At 46.5% G+C, this 16,774-nt stretch overlaps 1 protein-coding gene across 1 annotated transcript; it reads left to right on the forward strand.

The window, feature by feature from the left end:
* The first annotated feature begins 2,897 nt into the window (after positions 1–2,897).
* Positions 2,898–3,836, forward strand: LOC101934387 (olfactory receptor 52P1-like). Its single transcript, XM_005312837.2, has one exon. The coding sequence runs from the start codon at positions 2,898–2,900 to the stop codon at positions 3,834–3,836; it is 939 nt and encodes a 312-aa protein (XP_005312894.2).
* Positions 3,837–16,774: the final 12,938 nt, after the last annotated feature.

The raw sequence follows: 16,774 nt of genomic DNA on the forward strand, positions 1-16,774 counted from the left end.
AATGGATACTATCACTCTACCAGGGCATTTGACCAGGCCACATAAATTAGGACTACACCTTGCGGAGTCTGTATTTTCCCACTAACTGGTTTGGGAACCAAGTTTTGAAACAAAGGGTTCCTGCCATGCTATAGCTTTATAAGGCTGGGAGTGACCTCATCGGTGGTTCTTCACTCCTCACACAAGAGGATTGCTGGAAACACCTGAGGAACAAAGACTGAATTGGGGAAAGTGCTGGACCCAGGCTAACGGGATTTCTAGTCTGTGTATGGAAACCTCAGAAACCTGAGCTGCAAGTCAAATGCAGTTTCTGCCTTGAGAATCTGCCAGATGGCTTGTGAGAAACTGCTAATTCATAGTCAATCTAACTAGTGTGTTAAACTTAGTTTGCCTTATTCCTGATTTGCTAGGTCATCTTCTTTGATCTGTTTGCTATCCAATATAATCACTTATATTCTATCTATTTTATGTTTTAATCTAAACCTAGTATCCCTTTAACTTAGGTGTCTGGGGGAAATATCTCAGCTTGGTTACCACAAGTGTGCATTTTCCTCCCCACATTGAAGGAACTGGGTAACAAATTCATACTGGTCAGAGTATGTACTAGGGCAGGACGGTACAGCTCTGAGGTCCTAACCTGGGAACCTGGGGGTTATATTGGCTATAACCTTTCTATTGTTGGTTCATGCAGTGGCTGGTCAGAGCCTGAAGGTAACTGCAGCTGGGTGTGTCCCTGCCTGTGTGAATGCTCTCACCGTTTAAACAATGTACACCTTATTTCCAGTCATAATTGCTTTAACTTCAATTTACAGCCATTGAATCGGGCTATGCTAGGCTGAAAAGCTTATTATATTTTTCTTTCCCGTGTTGGAACTTATAAAGTGTTATCAAAAGTCATCCCAAAACCAAACTTGTTAAACTAAACGGATTGAAATCTTTGAGTCTATCACTATAAGGCAGGTTGTTTTCTAATCTTTTAATAATTCTCGTGACTCTTCTCTGAACCCTCTTCAATAGATCAGCATCGATCGTTAATTGTGGACAAAAGAACTTGACAAAGGGTCCAGGAACAGTTGCACCAGAGGCAAATACAAAGGTAAAATAACTTCTCCACATCTCCTTGAGATTCCCCTGGTTATCATCCAAGGATCACATTGGCCTCTTCTGGCACTGAGTCACACTGGGAGCTCATGTTTAGTTAATTATCCCTTCACGCCCCCAAATGTTGTTCAGAGTCATTGCACTTTCCATGAGAGTCCCCCATCGTGTAAGCATCACAAACATTCTTTGTTCCTAGATGAAGATATCTACATAGGTATATTAGAACACATATTGTTTGCTTTGACCCAGTTTATCAACCAATCCAGATTACTCTGAACTGTGACCTGTCCTCTTCATTATTTACAATCCCCCAATTTTAGTGTCATCTCTAAACTTCATCAATATTCAGGCATGAGAAGGGTTAGCAGCTGAATTGATGACACATGTCTCTGCTTACACTTGTCAGTTAAAACCTGTAACTTATGCCTCAGACAAAGCTGGGTGTCTGCAAGAAAGAGTGTCACCAAAAGAAACAAGGGGAGTAACAGAGGTGAAGGCCTGTATGCTGAATACCAATACCCTTGTGTCATTTGTGCCCATTCCCTTGAGCACAAAGTCTTAACACAACATGATTATGTTTGTTTCCATGGGGAAAACTGGGCTCTTTCTAACATAGGAATTGCATCATGGATCAGACCTATGCTCTATCTAGTTCAGTGTCCTCTCTCTTACAGGGACAACCTCAGGTCCTGCAGAAGAAGGTGTAAGAAACTCAACAATAGATGTATGGGTGTGTGTGACCTGATCACCTGGAAGGTGTCGCCCTAATGCCTGACAGCTAGACATTGGCTTGTGCCCTGAAACACTTTGGTGTCTAGGATTTCCAAAATATTTATTTACCTGTAACTATTGTAACTGGATAGTCTCACTACCCATGTAAATATCCAAACCTTTACTGAATCTTTCTTAGTTCACGGCCTCAACTACCTCTTGTTCCTCAGACTAATTAGGCATTGAGTGAAGAAAGCATTCTTTTTTTTATCTGCTTTGAATATGTCACATTTCAGTTTAATTGAGTGTCATCTTGATCTTGTGTTATGAAACAGGAAGAACACATTCTCAATCAACTCTTTACCAGTCAGTATCTTATAGACTTTTCTCATGTCCCCTCTTATTCATCCCCTTTGTAAGGTAACAATCCCAGTCTTTTCAACCTCTCTCCATATGAGAGTTTCCCCAGGGCCATTATTATTCTCATTGCCCTTGCCTGAACCCCTCTAGTTCTGCAATATCCTTTGTGAGAGGGGTGCTCACTACTACACAGAGGAGTCCAGAGGATGATGAAACATTGTTGGACTGATATTATGGCAGTGTATTATCTTTATGATTTTCCATCCCACTCCTCCTGGATCCCAAATGTTTTCTTAGTCTCTGTCCATGCTTGAACTGTAAGCAGGGTTTCCCAGAGGTGTGTACCAGGATGCCCTGCTCCCTGTCCTGAGTTCATGCAATTAAATTAGAACCTTCCCAGGTGTTTTCTGACTTCAAGCATTTCCCTCCAATGGGAATACACATTGCTGTTATTGACATTGAAGTTTCTATGCCATCATGCTGCCCATTCACCTGGCTTGGTTAGCTCCCTCTGAGGACTTCTCTGGACTCGACTATGACCAAAATAATCTGGTGTCATCTGTAAATGTTGCCACCTCCCTACTCACCCCCTTTCTAGAGGAATAATAACTATAAACTCTTTACCTTGCTATTTGCTATAAAGTGTGTAAACCCACTCAATGTGCTTCTCTCCCTGCACAGGCACCTTGAACATTTCTTAGCCCTACTGATGCATCAACAACCTCATGGCAGCTTTCAACCTCACCCCCTCTGACCCTTCAACCTTCATGCTAATGGGAATCCCTGGCCTGGAAGCTGCTCACGTCTGGATTTCCATCTGTTTTTCTATGTTCTACATTATCAGCCTGTTGGGAAATTTCACAGTTCTGTTTGTTGTAGGGAAAGAGGAGACCCTGCACAAGCCGATGTTCCTGCTGATCTGCATGCTGGCACTCACAGACATTTGCTCATCTACCTCCATCATGCCAAAGGCACTGTGTATATTTTGGTTCAATTTAAAAGGCATTACTGTGGGTGGCTGCCTCACCCAGATGTTCTTCATTCACACAGTTTCTGTTATGCACTCAGCCATCCTTGTGACAATGGCCTTCGATCGCTATATTGCCATATGCAACCCTCTCAGATATGCCACCATCCTCACCAATGCACGAATAGCTAATCTAGGGCTAGTATGTTTGATAAGAGCTGTTCTCTTCATTTTGCCCTTGCCCTTGAACTTGATCAGGCAGCCATTCTGTACCAACCGCATTATCCCCCATACATACTGCGACCACATGTCTGTGGTGAAGATATCGTGTGGGGACACCACGGTTGACAGGACATATTCCTTGGTGATTACATTTGTAGTCACCGGGTTAGACCTAACGCTCATTGCCCTGTCTTATGGTCTGATTGCCAGGGCTGTCGTCAGAATCTCCTCCAAGACAGCCCACCAGAAAGCCCTCAACACCTGCACAGCCCACATCTGTGTGATGCTGACAACTTATACTCCCTTCCTCTTCACCTCTCTGACATACCAATTTGGTCAGGGCATTGCTCCCCATGTTCACATCATCTTGGCCAACCTCTACTTCCTCGTCCCTACCATGCTCAACCCAATCATTTATGGGGTCAAAACCAAAGAGCTTCGTGACAAAGTGAGCAAATACACCAGCAGAAGGTGATCAGCGGGGGACACTGACTTTAAACCTGTATGATGAGAGGGAAAAACGATATCTCCTGCTTAATGAAGGGTGCTCTGTAGCAGTTTGACAGAGCTCAGCATTGTGGAAGTTCACAGTCTGTGAAGTTCACTCCATCACCAAGCACTGCAGGCTGGCCTCTGGGTAAAGGGAGTAGAGTGGGGCCTTAGACACTTTACTAGCCAATTCCCCTGAGGTAGTGCAGAAGGAAAGTTCGCTACAATAGTTCCCCACTAACACATGGGAACTGGGAGAAATACATGGGCTGGATTTAAGTGATGTGTAAATATAAGTGTAACTTGTGAAATCTTCATATAAATGATTAAAGGTGAAATGGGTAACTTTGGGGAGCACACGTTCTGCGTAAGGTGACTATAACATTACTGCATGAGACAGATATGATATTAACCTTTTTCCTGTACTATTTTATTATGGGGTTAGAGCAGTAAACATGACCTTCTTTTATTTGGCCTCTTGAACATATTTCATAACAAATTAAACTTGGACAAGCCAGCTTCCTCTCAGATTCAGTAGTTAGACACAATGAAGGCACCCACAGAACTGATTCTCCTGAGCAAAAATGCCGACGAATTTACAAGCGTTTAGCATTAAAGAAATTAATGGAAAACTAGTTTTATTTTTTATCATTTATCTTACAAGGCATGCTTTATATTTAAGAACATGATTATATGAAAATGAGGAATATGGGGGTTATAGTACGCTCTCCCAAGGATTGTAGCAGTTTTCAAACAGCATTTAACATTTATAGAATATTTCTTTGGAGCAAATATCAGGGGAAAGGTTATGATCTGCTCAAAGTAATTTCCTATCCATATATGTGTATCATTAATGCATATGAAGTGATGAGATTTGTGTTGTACAGTGGGGTCACTAAAGCATGCTGTAAGTTGGGAAATCTGCCAAATATTAGCGCCCACCTGAGGCAACAGCAGGGAAAGTAACCAACACCCAGACAGGGTGTCAAAAAAACCATCAACAGCCATTGTCCAGCAAGGGAGTCACAATGTAATAATTCACCTGCATGAGGCCACACCAGAGGAATTGCTCATCTTGTTTGGAGAGATTCAGGAATGCCCCCCAGACTGCCATGCCTGAACTTGTGCTACCCAAGCACATGGACTGAGAGTATAAAACAAACAGTGTGGACACATACTGGGCCCTTCTCCTGTCCACACCTATCGTCCAAGCAACCAAGACACCGAGAAGAAGACAAGACTCCAACACAGGAGATTGGCCCAGGTTTAAGGAACAAACCTGTGCATTAAGGCCTGCGATATCCAGTGGGGTGAGAAAAAACTGCTTCATCTAGTTGCTGCCCAGTCTAAGACGGTTTAGAGTTTAGACTGCGTGCTTAGATTTTATTTCATTTTCGTAACCACTCACTTGTAATGCTTTGATATATAATCATATAAATTCAATCTTTATAGTTAATAAATCTGTTTGTTTGTTCCACTTGAAGCAGTGCGTTTGGTTTGAAGCGTGTCAGAAACTCCCCTTGGGATAACAAGACTGGTACATATTAATTTCTTTGTTAAATTGACAAACTCATATAAGCTTCCAGCGTCCAGCGGGCATAACTGGACTCTGAAAGACGGAGGTTCATAGGGTGTGTCTGGGACCGAAGATATTGGCTAGTGTCATTCGGTTGCAAGTAGCTGGGAGCAGCTGCCATGTCAGCGGCTGTGTGTCAACAGCCCCTGGAGTGGGGGTTCTCACAGCAGTTCAGGGTAAGGCTGGCTCCCAGAGTCAAGGATTGGAGTGACCTAGCAGATCACCGGTCCGGATAACATCAGAGGGGAACGTCACACACAGATCTATACAAAGCAGCAGTGTTACTTCCCAGAGGCACTGAACTTGTAGCTAATTTAAAATTGAGTTCAAAGAAGCCAAATGTTCAGCAAGTAAATTATCAGAAAATGGGGCTGACAAATCAAGTCTGAAGAGAAGTGTTTGAGAAAGGCAAAAAGGCAGAAGAGCAGCTCATTTTGGGGCAGACCAGGGAGGAGAGGAGACCAGCTACTGGCAGCTCCAGGGGACCTGAGCTGAGGGACGCAGAATCATCCCCTGAGCAACTGCCTAAAGGTCCCTCCCTGAGGGAAGGGAGGGCCTACTGTAGGTAGGGTGACCAGATGTCCTGATTTTATAGGGACAGTCCTGATATTTAGGGCTTTTTCTTATATAGGCATCTATTAACCCGCGCCCCCATCCCAATTTTTCACACTTGCTGTGTGGTCATCCCAAGAGGGACGCATTCATCTTGAAACTAGGATTTAAACTAGGCTGGCCGGGGGCTGAACACCTAAGCCCAGAGGTAAGTGGGGAAGTGGAATACTGGGAGGAAAAACAAGGAGGAGTGTACAACAGGGGAGGACTAACGATTTATACTGAGAAAGTAGAGCAATCCGTTAGTTATCTTAGGTGTATGTACACAAAGCAAGAAGCCTGGGAAACAAGCAGGAATAATTGGAAGTCCTGGAACAGTCAAAGCACTATGCTGTGATTTGAATAACAGAGATATGGTGGGGTAGCTCACATGACTGGAGCGATGTCATGAATGGGTATAAACTCTTGAGGAAGGACAGGCAGGGAAGGAAAGGTGGAGGAGTTGAACTGTATGTAAGAGAGCGGTATGATTGCTCAGAGCTCCAGTATGAAACTGGATAAAAACCCGTTGAGAGTCTTTGGGTTAAGTTTAGAAATGAGAGGAAAAAGGGTGATGCTGTCATCGGTGTGTGCTATAGATCACCGGACTAGGAGGATGAGGTAGACAAAACTTTCTTCTGAGAATTAACTGAAGTTTGCAGAACACAGGCCATGCCTCTAATGGGGGACTTTAATCCCCCTGACATCTGCTGGGAGAGCAATAGATAAGTGCACAGACAAGCCAGGAAGTTTTTGGATTGTTGATGACAATTTCTTGGTGAAACTACTGGAGGAACCAACCAGGGGCTGTTCTCCTCTTGACCTGCTGCTTTCAAACAGGGAAGAATTGGTAGGGGAAGTAGAAGTGGGTGGCAACCTGGGCACAAGTGACCATGAGATGTTTGAGTTCACGATCCTCACAAAAGGAAGAAAGGAGAGTTTAGCAACATACGGACCCTGGACTTCAGAAAAACAGACTTTGACTCCCTTAGGAAACTGATGAGCAGGATCCCCTGGGAGGCTAATCTGAAGGGGAAAGAGTCCAGGAAAGGTGGCTGTTTTTTAAAGAAGCCTTACTGAGGGCGCAGGAACAAACCATCCTGATGTGCAGAAAGAATAGTAAATGTTGCCGGCGACCAGCTTGGCTTAACAGTGAAATCTTTGGTGAGTTTAAACACAAAAAGGAAGGTTACAAGAGGTGGAAACTTGGTCAGATGACTAGGAAGAAGTATAGAAATATTGCTCGAGAATGCAGGGGTGTAATGAGGAAGGCCAAAACACAACTGAAGTTGCAGCTAACCATGAGAAGAGGCAGTTGCTGCCCAAGATGAAAGGCAACGACCTTGCTACATGCACCCACCAGAATGCGCCTTGGGGTGATCAGTCACCCTTCATGCTACCTTACTCCAGATGGAGACCTTGGGACGTTCACAGGGAGGTGTTAGGAAGTGGCCCAGGTAGGGCTACTTTACATAGGTGGTGGGTATAATAAGCCAGGGGAGGCTAAACCTCCTGTGTGGTTCAGCCGCTGCTCTTCCACCTTTGAGAGCACGAACACATGGGCTGTGGTGGCCCTGCCTGCGCTCCGCCCCAGATGCTCCATCCCAATTCTCCCTGTGGCCCCACCCATGTTCCTCCTCTTCCAGTCCCTGCTCTGCTCCTCTGCCAAGGACCGCACTGTTTCTCTCTGAATCCTTCCTTCCTCCTCCAAGAGGCCCCCACAGCCCACCACTCGCCGAGTCTCTCCCCTTTTCCATCCCCCATGGCCACCCAGTAGACATATCATTCACTGGGTCCAGACTCCCTCCTCTCCTTCACTCCCATCCTCCGTGGCCCTCCCACCAAGAGGTCGCTTAGTCCCTTTTCTCCTCTATCCATTCCCCAGTGGCCCCGCAGCTTCTGTTTGATAAGTCCTTCCTCTCTTCCACCCCTTCCCAATGCTTGCTAGTCCTTCCTCTCCTCCATCCTGACCCCCTCACCCCCAAGGCCCCTACTGCCTGCCACTCACCAGTGAAAAACTTGAGCTTACATTTTACAGATCGCTATGCAGTGCAAGACACTATAATTTTGGGTTTATACTCCAGAGGGGGATGTGAGACTGGGGAGCTGGGAAATTGGCTAGTGTCTGCTGTTTGTATTTGGGTGGCTTAGATAAACCCTCGGGTAGCTCAGTTTGAGTGTATGGCACCATCTGCTGTCTTGTGGTTGATAACAGGGCCTAGAGAATGTGAATTACCAGTAAAGCAGAGTGAAAAAGGGCCAGCCCAGCACGGTGGTTAGAGAGGTGCAGAAGTTCCCATAGCTCTGAGACTGCACCCAGGAGTGAAAACCCATCACATTTATACCCTGTGGAGAACAAATTAGGCCCCCAGACATCTGTGACACAAACATATGGAAGGTACTGTAGCTTGAAGAAAAGGTCCAGATGTAGCACTTGTTTGATTCCTTTACCACTGTGTTCTCACCCAGCAGGCCGCAGCTACCGAAAATACCACCAGAGTGAAAAGATCCCAGGGCAACAGATTAGGAAAACTCTGTGGCTGTTCCCTCGTGAAATGTGAGTTACCATGTGGCCTGAACTCATTTTGGTCCTGGGAGTGGTGAAGGAATCACACAGTGAGTGGAGAAGTCCCATTTTATTAGGTCTGACGCAGGATAACACAATCCATTGAATTTTCATGCTTACTCAATGCAGAGAGTAGACAAACTATTAGAACTTTCGGGAGCTGCCAGAAATCCATCCACTTTAGACCTAACAAAGGGACACTGGTAGATACCTTTGATGCCAGAATGCTGGGAGAAGAAAACCTTTTCCACACTCTTTGGCTTGCATGCATTCGGGATCACATCATTTGGCCTTGACAGGGTGACAGTGGCGTCTTAGAGGTTAATGGACTGGATATTACAACTGCATGGGCAGTATGCAGCAGTACACTGCTCCAATCAATTGAAAATGGTTTTTGGTCCCATATCTTGAGGCAGCATTCCCACACAGAGTGCAGAGGGCAGTATATTACACACAGGAATGAAAGCCATCGACAATTGCTAGGCTGAACAGCCTGCAATGTGCCCTGACAATCTGAGCCCCTGCCATCAGTGAATCATTTCTTCACTCCCAGGGGAGGCTCTCAGGCTGAAGATTTCCAGGGTCTATTTTCTGTTCTTACTGCTGCTCATGGAGCTGAGGGAATAGTCTTGGAGTCCTGGCCAGCCTAAGGGTCTGCAGGGACTGTACAGGGGAATTATAAAGGTTGCTGTCCAGCATGGTCCATGTCAGATATTTGAGGTTCCCACACGGATTTTCAGGGCTCTGTCCTTCTGTCACAGTAAGGAAATTTCCTCTCTCTGCTGAACAGGATTTTGGTGAATTGCCTGTTTCTGCAGTGGGTATCTGTGTTACCAGAGGGTTCACAAGAAGAATGGGTTGCACACTGGCCAGATTCTGCTCTCACATTCTCTCTGCAGTGGGTCACTCCAGATTGAGAGTCGCCTCCCTGAGAGCACAATCAGGACTCGGGTGTTTTGGAATCCCCGTCTTTCTTGACAGGTCTCAAAACACCACATTAACTGGGGGTTTCCTTCAGAACCTTTACAGAGCGGCGCTCTCTGTAGCAGGACCCGAATCAGTGATTTTTGCAGCTCGGAGATGAAAATTAAACACTAAGGGTGAAATCTTGGTCTCACGGATATCAATGGCAAAACTCCAATCACGGCCAGAATTTCACCCTAAATCCAAATGTAGGGAGTTAAATAAATCTACTCTCTCCTAATCAAAACAATGAGGAATCCTTGTGGCACCTTAGAGACTAACACATTTATTTGGGCATAAGCTTTCGCGGCCTAGAACACACTTCATCAGATGCTACTTATTCATCACCTCTGTAGTGTAACAATTCCAGTCTTTTCTCTCTCTCTCTCTCTGTAAGAGTTTCCCCAGACCCTTGATCATTCCCTGAACCCCGGTAGTTCAGCCATATCCTGTGTGACAAAGGTGCCTAGTGCTACATAGAGGAGTCCAGTGGAGGGTAAAACATTGACTGACTCATCTCATGGCATTGTGTTACCTATATGATTTCCCATCCCACTCCTCCTGCATTCCAGTGTTTTGATTAGTTTTACTCTGTGCTTGCACTGTGAGCAGGGTTTCAGAGACCTGTGTACCATGATGTCCAGGTCCCTGTCCTGAGTTCATACAGCTAAATTTGAACCTTGTAAGGTGTTTGAGGAGTTCAAGATTTCCCCTTCTCTGGGCATACACATTGTAGATATTGACATCAAAGTTTCTCTGCCATCATGTTGCCCATTCATCTCACTTGGTTAGCTCCCTCTGAGGACTTCTCTGAACTTGACTCTGACCTAATTAATCTGCTATCAGCAAATGTTGCCACCTCACTGCTCAGCCCCTTTCTAGATTGGTAATAACTATAAAATATTTACCCTACCATTTGTTATGATGTGAGTAACCCCCTCACTGTGCTTCTCTCCCTTCACAGGCACTTTGAGAATTTCTGAGCCTCATTAATGCATCTTCCACCTCATGGCAGGTTTCAACCTCACCCCATGTGACCCTTCAACTTTCACCCTAATGGGAATCCCTGACCTGCAAGCTGCTCACATCTGGATTTCCATCCCTTTCTCCACATTCTACATTATTGGCCTGTTGGGAAATTTGATGGTTCTGTTTGTTGTAGGCAAAGAACAGACCCTGCACAAGCCTATGTACATGCTGTTCTGCTTGCTGGCATTCACAGACATCAGCATGTCTATCTTGATTGTGCTGAAGGCACTGTGAATATTTTGGCTCAATTTGGTCGGTATGTGTGTGTCATTTTTGTAGTTCAAGTTATGAATATTGGCTATGTACTTGTATCTCAATGTGTATGGATCCAAGTAGCATCTGTGAAGCATTTGGAAGGTTCTTGAGAAAGGGCTATTCTCAGTAAGTGCCCAGTCAAGAAATACTTAACTGACAATGGACTTTCGGAGATGCCAGTCCACATCTGAGCTTTCCTGGGAACGTTCAAACTAACGTAAACAATGGCATCGGCCTGTAAACTGAGTCAGCATGGACATGTGACTTGCCCATGTGACTCCAGACTCTATCTTGCTGCTCTGATTTCCACGGTAAGAATGGAGGGGTGTCCTTCCACATGGCAGAGGATATAAAAGGCCCTGGAGACCCCTCCATTTTGTCTTCAATCCTCCTTCTTGCCTCTGGAGGAACTTTGCTACAAACTGAAGCTCTAAACAAAGGTCTGAATGACCCATCCCAGCTCTAGATGTACTCCAGAGACTTGATTTGAACCTGCAATTTATTCTATCACTGCTACAAGCCTGAACCGATAACTTTGTCATTACTGTATGTAATTGATTCCATTATCCAATTCTAGCTCTCATCTATATCATTTTTCTTTTATGAATAAACCTGTAGATTTTAGATTCTAAAGGATTGGCAACAGCATGATCTGTGGGTAAGATCTGACTTAACTGGTTCTAGGCCTTGCTGCTTTGGGATCGGGAGAACCTTTTTCTTTTACTGGGGTATTGGTTTTGTCCCCATACTGTTTGACACTGGTGGTTGTACTGGGAAACTGGAGTGTCTAAGGGAATTACTTATATGACTTCTGGATAGCCAGTGGGGTAAAACCGAAGTCTTCAATCTTTTGCTCTTTTGGTTTGCCTTGGTGTGCAAAGGAACCCCAACTTCGGGCTGTAACTGCTCTGCTTTAAGCAATTTGTCCTGAATTGGTACTCTCAGAAGTGTCCCACCAAAGGCTGCATTGTTACAGACCTAACTTTACTTTCCAACTAATGTAGACCTGTGCAATCTATTGTAGTTAAAGACATTCAGAATGTTGATCTACCAGAGTGATGAGATGGTAGAGAGATTTCACAGAATTTTAATCCCAGTGTTAAAGAAGTTTGAAGTCTTGGATCCCAAACATTGGAACCAACTCTCCCCCCGCCACCTTTTTGCTATCAGGGATGTGCCTCAAGCCTCCAAGCGTTCTTTCTCCCTTTGAACTGCTCTCTGGGAAGCAACCTCGAGACTTTCCAGTCACGCTTGGAGAAACATGGAAGAGCAAAAACCCCAGGCGATGAACACAGTCCAATACATTCTTCAATTAAGGAATCACGTCAAGACTTTGCAGGCCCTTGCTAGAAGGTAAAAGAGAAGGCCTATACCAAAGGGTCCAGCTGTGAGTTTTCAAATTGGGAAACTGAATGCTAGTGTTACTACCAAGCTTTCAGTTCAAATTATTGGTTCGATAGCAGGGACTGTTGGAGGTAGTGGGGCATGTGGGACATGGATGGACCTATCCTCCAGGAACTCTCTGGACCTATCCTGTGGATCTTTTTGCCAGAGGATGTTGTGAAGGCCAAGACTATAATTGGTGCCTACTGCCTCTGTGCCTTTAACCACCTGAGTCCCACTGAATGCGGACAGGGCCATCTCCAGGCACCAGGCAACCAAGCACATGCTTGGGGCAGCACCTGGTAAGGGGCGGCCAATCTTGGGGTGGCGGGGGGCAGCGCGGCACGGCACGGCATTCCACGGGTGGGCGGGGGCGCTCCGGCGGCGCGGCGCGGCGCTCGGTGGGGGGCGCTCCGGCGGCATGGCGCTCGGAGGTGGGCTCCGGCGGCGCGGCGCTCGGTGGGGGGGCAGCGCGGCGCGGCATTCTGTGGGGGGGCGGGGGCGCTTTGGCGGCACAGCGCTCGGCCGGGGTGGGGGCAGGCTCCGGCGGCGCGGCGCTCAGTGGGGGGCGGCACTTGGGGGGGGTTCCAGCGGCGCGGCACTCGGTGGGGGGGGCTCGGAGGGCGGCGCTTTTTTTTTTGCTGCTTGGGGCAGCAAAAAAGTTAGAGCCGGCCGTGAATGCGGATGGACATTGGGCACTTAATTCACATATGTGCCTCTGAACATCTCTCTCCACCCTCCCTATCCTAATTACAGCCTGTGCGGTTACTCTAGCAGCCCTCAGGCTTCAGTGCCCAGGCTGATCACTGAAGGGGCTGCTCCTGGCCACAGCATGTTAGTTCACTCTGGGTTTTTATGATTAAGCAGGGACAATCTGTGATACCCTCAGTCTGAGAGAGGCTATCAGATGGGATTGAAACAAGGATGTGCGACAAGGAGAAACCTTTACATTGCATGTCGTGTTCTCAGGGATTCCACGCAGGGCTTGTCAGCTGGGAGGATAAGGAGAATGATGCTCAGATTCTATAACTATGGGCAGCAGCAGGGAAATGCTGATATAAAGGAATACATCTAAAACCTGTCTCTTCCTTTTCTCTCCGGGTTTCAGTTGTACCGGACCACTCTATGAAGTCTGCGAGATTCAGTTTGTCCTGACAATCTGACCCCTTGTTATCGGAGAATCATGTCTTCACTCCCAAGGGAGCCTCTCAGGTTGAAATTCTCCAGCGTCTATTTTCTGCTCTTCCCACTGCTAATGGAGCCCAGGGAATCGTCCAGGAGTCCATGCCCAGCTCCGAGTCTGCAGGGACTGTACAGGGGAATCATAAAGGTTGTGGTTCAGCACGCAAGTGTCAGACGTGTGAGATTCAGACACTGATACTCAGGGCTCTGCCTTCTTGTTGCAGGAAGGAGATTTCCTCTCTCTGCTGAGCGGGATTTTGGTGAATTGCTTGTTTCTGAAATATAGTTAGTGCTAAGGGCTCAGGAACAGTTCCAGGGGTAAAGTTAAGAACCATCTGGGCCGGATTCACCAGGACAACGAAATGAATTGTTTAGTATTGTCAGAAACACCAAGGGATTTACCTGGTAAAATTGGAACTACAAATGTTATGGAAATAGATTAGACAAATAGTAGTTGTTAAGATCAGTTCCTTGTCTCTTACTGTGTCCTTCTGTTTGTTTCAGTAGCTTCCTCTTTTAGGGCGGTGTTGTTGTTTTTTCTTGTTCACTCACAGTTTCCAATTCAGCAATTTTACTGCCCTGTTATGAAGTACAGCCAAAGCCTCTACAGTGGGTATGTGTGTTATCAGAAGGTTCACAACAAGAATGTGTCGCACACTGGCCAAATCATGCTCTCACATTCTGCTTTCATTGGATCACTCCAGACTGACACTGGCCTCCCTGAGAGCAAAATCAGGGCCCACATGTTTCGAAATCCCCATCTTTCATACCCGGTCTCAGAGCACCACATAAACTGCACATTTCCTTCAGACTGTTTCAGCACCAGAACAGAATAGCACTCTCTGTAGCATGACCAGAAGCTGTGATTTTGGCCTCTTGGAGCCAAAAGTTAAACACTAAGGGTGAATCTGGTCCCATTGAGATCAATGGCAAAACTCCCAGCACGGATAGGAGTTCACCCTAAATGCACATGAAAGGATTTAAGTAAATGGCCTGATTTACACTGACTATGAGCCTCTGGTGACTTCAAAAGCAGATGTCTCGTAGCCTCTAAGGACGGGTGAGCTCATTTAGATGAAAGAAGAACTGACGGGAGAGTTGCTGAAATCTCAAACTCACACACTTAGAGGGTCAGAACGATGACTACACGTTTTTTTTCCCCATAAGGGAGAGGGGTCTGCTCCCTCTGTGCCCCTGCAGCTCTGGTTCTTGATGGATGAGATGTACCAAAAGGCAGTAAAAAGAAAAGCATGAATCTGACTTAGAGGATACCAAATGGTGTTGGAAATGTTACTGGGGGAAATCCAGGTAATGTGTTTCTGTGTGTGTTTGTGTGTCTATTTCTGTGTGTGTGTGTAGGGGGAGAGGGGAATGTGCAGTATCTAGAGCACAGTGGTGTGCTGTCCTCAAACTGGGTGAAATAGGGAATGGACATCCTGCCTAACGCACAGACCACATTGTAGCAGATTGTTTTTGACACTTTCCCCCATCCGGACCATCCCTCCTCCCATGAGAAACCCCACTACAGCATCATGGTAACGTCAGCAATTGCCAACACAGAAAAAGCAGCCTCAGGAAGGGGTGTCTGGGTTTCTAACCGTTTGCAATACGTTAATGCTTTGTGTCGTTTTTAGGAAGAGTTCCTCACAGTGGCTTCTTTTAGTCTCAACACACTCTCTCCCTCCCGCCAGTCCTGTCCCTCTCTGATTCCCTGCACAGGCTGAGCTGCTGCTGGGGTTCCCTTTGCCCCCCAAAAGGCAGTTCAGGCTGATCCTCCCCATTTCCCCGGTGCAGGCAGACATTGAGTTTAACCTAGTCTGAGGAGATATTTCTGTGAGCTGTCGCCATCGGGTCTGGTACCTGGTTTTGCTGCTAGGTGAGCGGTATTTCTCTGTAGCATGGCTGGTAATTGTGGGGGTGGGGTACATAGATGGACAAGTGGCCAGAACTGGGGGTTCTGGGCAGGGAGCAGGATGTATATCAGCTGGCGGGCAGAACTGACGATTATGGTGGCGGGGAGCAGGTTCCACACAGACAGGCAGGCAGTGCTGGGGGTTCTGGTTGTGTGAAGGGAGGTGTACACAGAGAAGCAGGCAGCACTCAGGGCAGTGAGTACAGGCAGGGGGTGTACAGTGACCGGCAAACAGAGCTGGGGTTCACGGGGTGGGGAGAGGCATGTTCACAGACAGGCGGGCAGCACTGAAGGTTATGGGTGTGGGGAGCCGGGTTTACAGGGACAGCTGGGCAGCAGCACTGACATTGATTTTTTCTTTGTGATTGATGGTCCAAGGCCAGTGCTGGGACCTTACCTGGTCCTGAGTGTATTTGGTGGCAGCTCAGGGTTACTTGGCTCTGGCAAGCTACAGACCTGTAGCCTGGGTTCCCAACATTTACTCAGGTTTGTTTCCAACTGTTGTTGTAGTTATGTAACTCCACGCTAGGGTGACCAGATGTCCCGATTTTATAGGGACAGTCCCGATTTTTGGGTCTTTTTCTTATATAGGCTCTTATTACCCCCCACCCCCTCTCCCGATTTTTCACATTTGCTGTCTGGTCACCCTACTCCACGCATTTCACCGGTGGAAAGAACCATTGATCTTTGTGTGACACTGCACCCCATATTCTTCACAGTGATATATTTTTGATATAATTATAGCATAAAATTTGATACATTTAATTCAAGATGTGACATGAAAGCTGTCATATGAAGAGTTGTAATTTTCTGAACACAATTATCCTATTTCTGTACATGTTTCATTTTTGTGTCTGAAGTAAGAGCTGTGGGGAGCATGGGGCAGCTCAGAGGTTGTGGGAATGAGGATTGACTGGGGAGCATGGAGAAGACACAGGTGACCAACATGCATTTGGAATTGGAGCAGCCTGGTATGGGAAAGGAATGTACGGACGAAGGGTCAGAGGATGATGGGAAATTGAAGCAGTTGAGGAACAAAGAGGTTCCTTCTGGAACTGGGGTATCACTGAGCCCTCTGACTCACCAGCCTGGACTCCCTCTCTCATTGTGCTGCTTGGAATCATAGATCATAGAATCATAGAAGATTAGGGTTGGAAGAGACCTCTGGAACTCATCTAGTCCAACCCCCTGCTCAAAGCCGGACCAATACCAACACAATCATCCCAGACAGGGTTTTCTCAAGCCAGGCCTTGAAAACCTCTAGGAAGGAGATTCCACCACCTCCCTAAGCAACCCATTCCAGTGCTTCACCACCTTCCTAGTGAAATAGTGTTTCCTAATATCCAACCTAGACCTCCCCAACTGCAACTTGAGACCATTGCTCCTTGTTCTGTCATCTGCCACCACTGAGAACAGCCGAGCACCATCCCCATTATAACCCCCCCTTCAGATAGTTGAAGGCTGCTA

The sequence above is a fragment of the Chrysemys picta genome, chromosome 1 (genome assembly GCF_011386835.1).
Source record: "Chrysemys picta bellii isolate R12L10 chromosome 1, ASM1138683v2, whole genome shotgun sequence".
Lineage (NCBI taxonomy): Eukaryota > Metazoa > Chordata > Testudines > Emydidae > Chrysemys > Chrysemys picta.

Coding starts and splice junctions, on each gene's coding strand:
- LOC101934387 (XM_005312837.2), top strand. CDS start 2,898: ATGGCAGCTTTCAACCTCACCCCCTCTGACCCTTCAACCTTCATGCTA.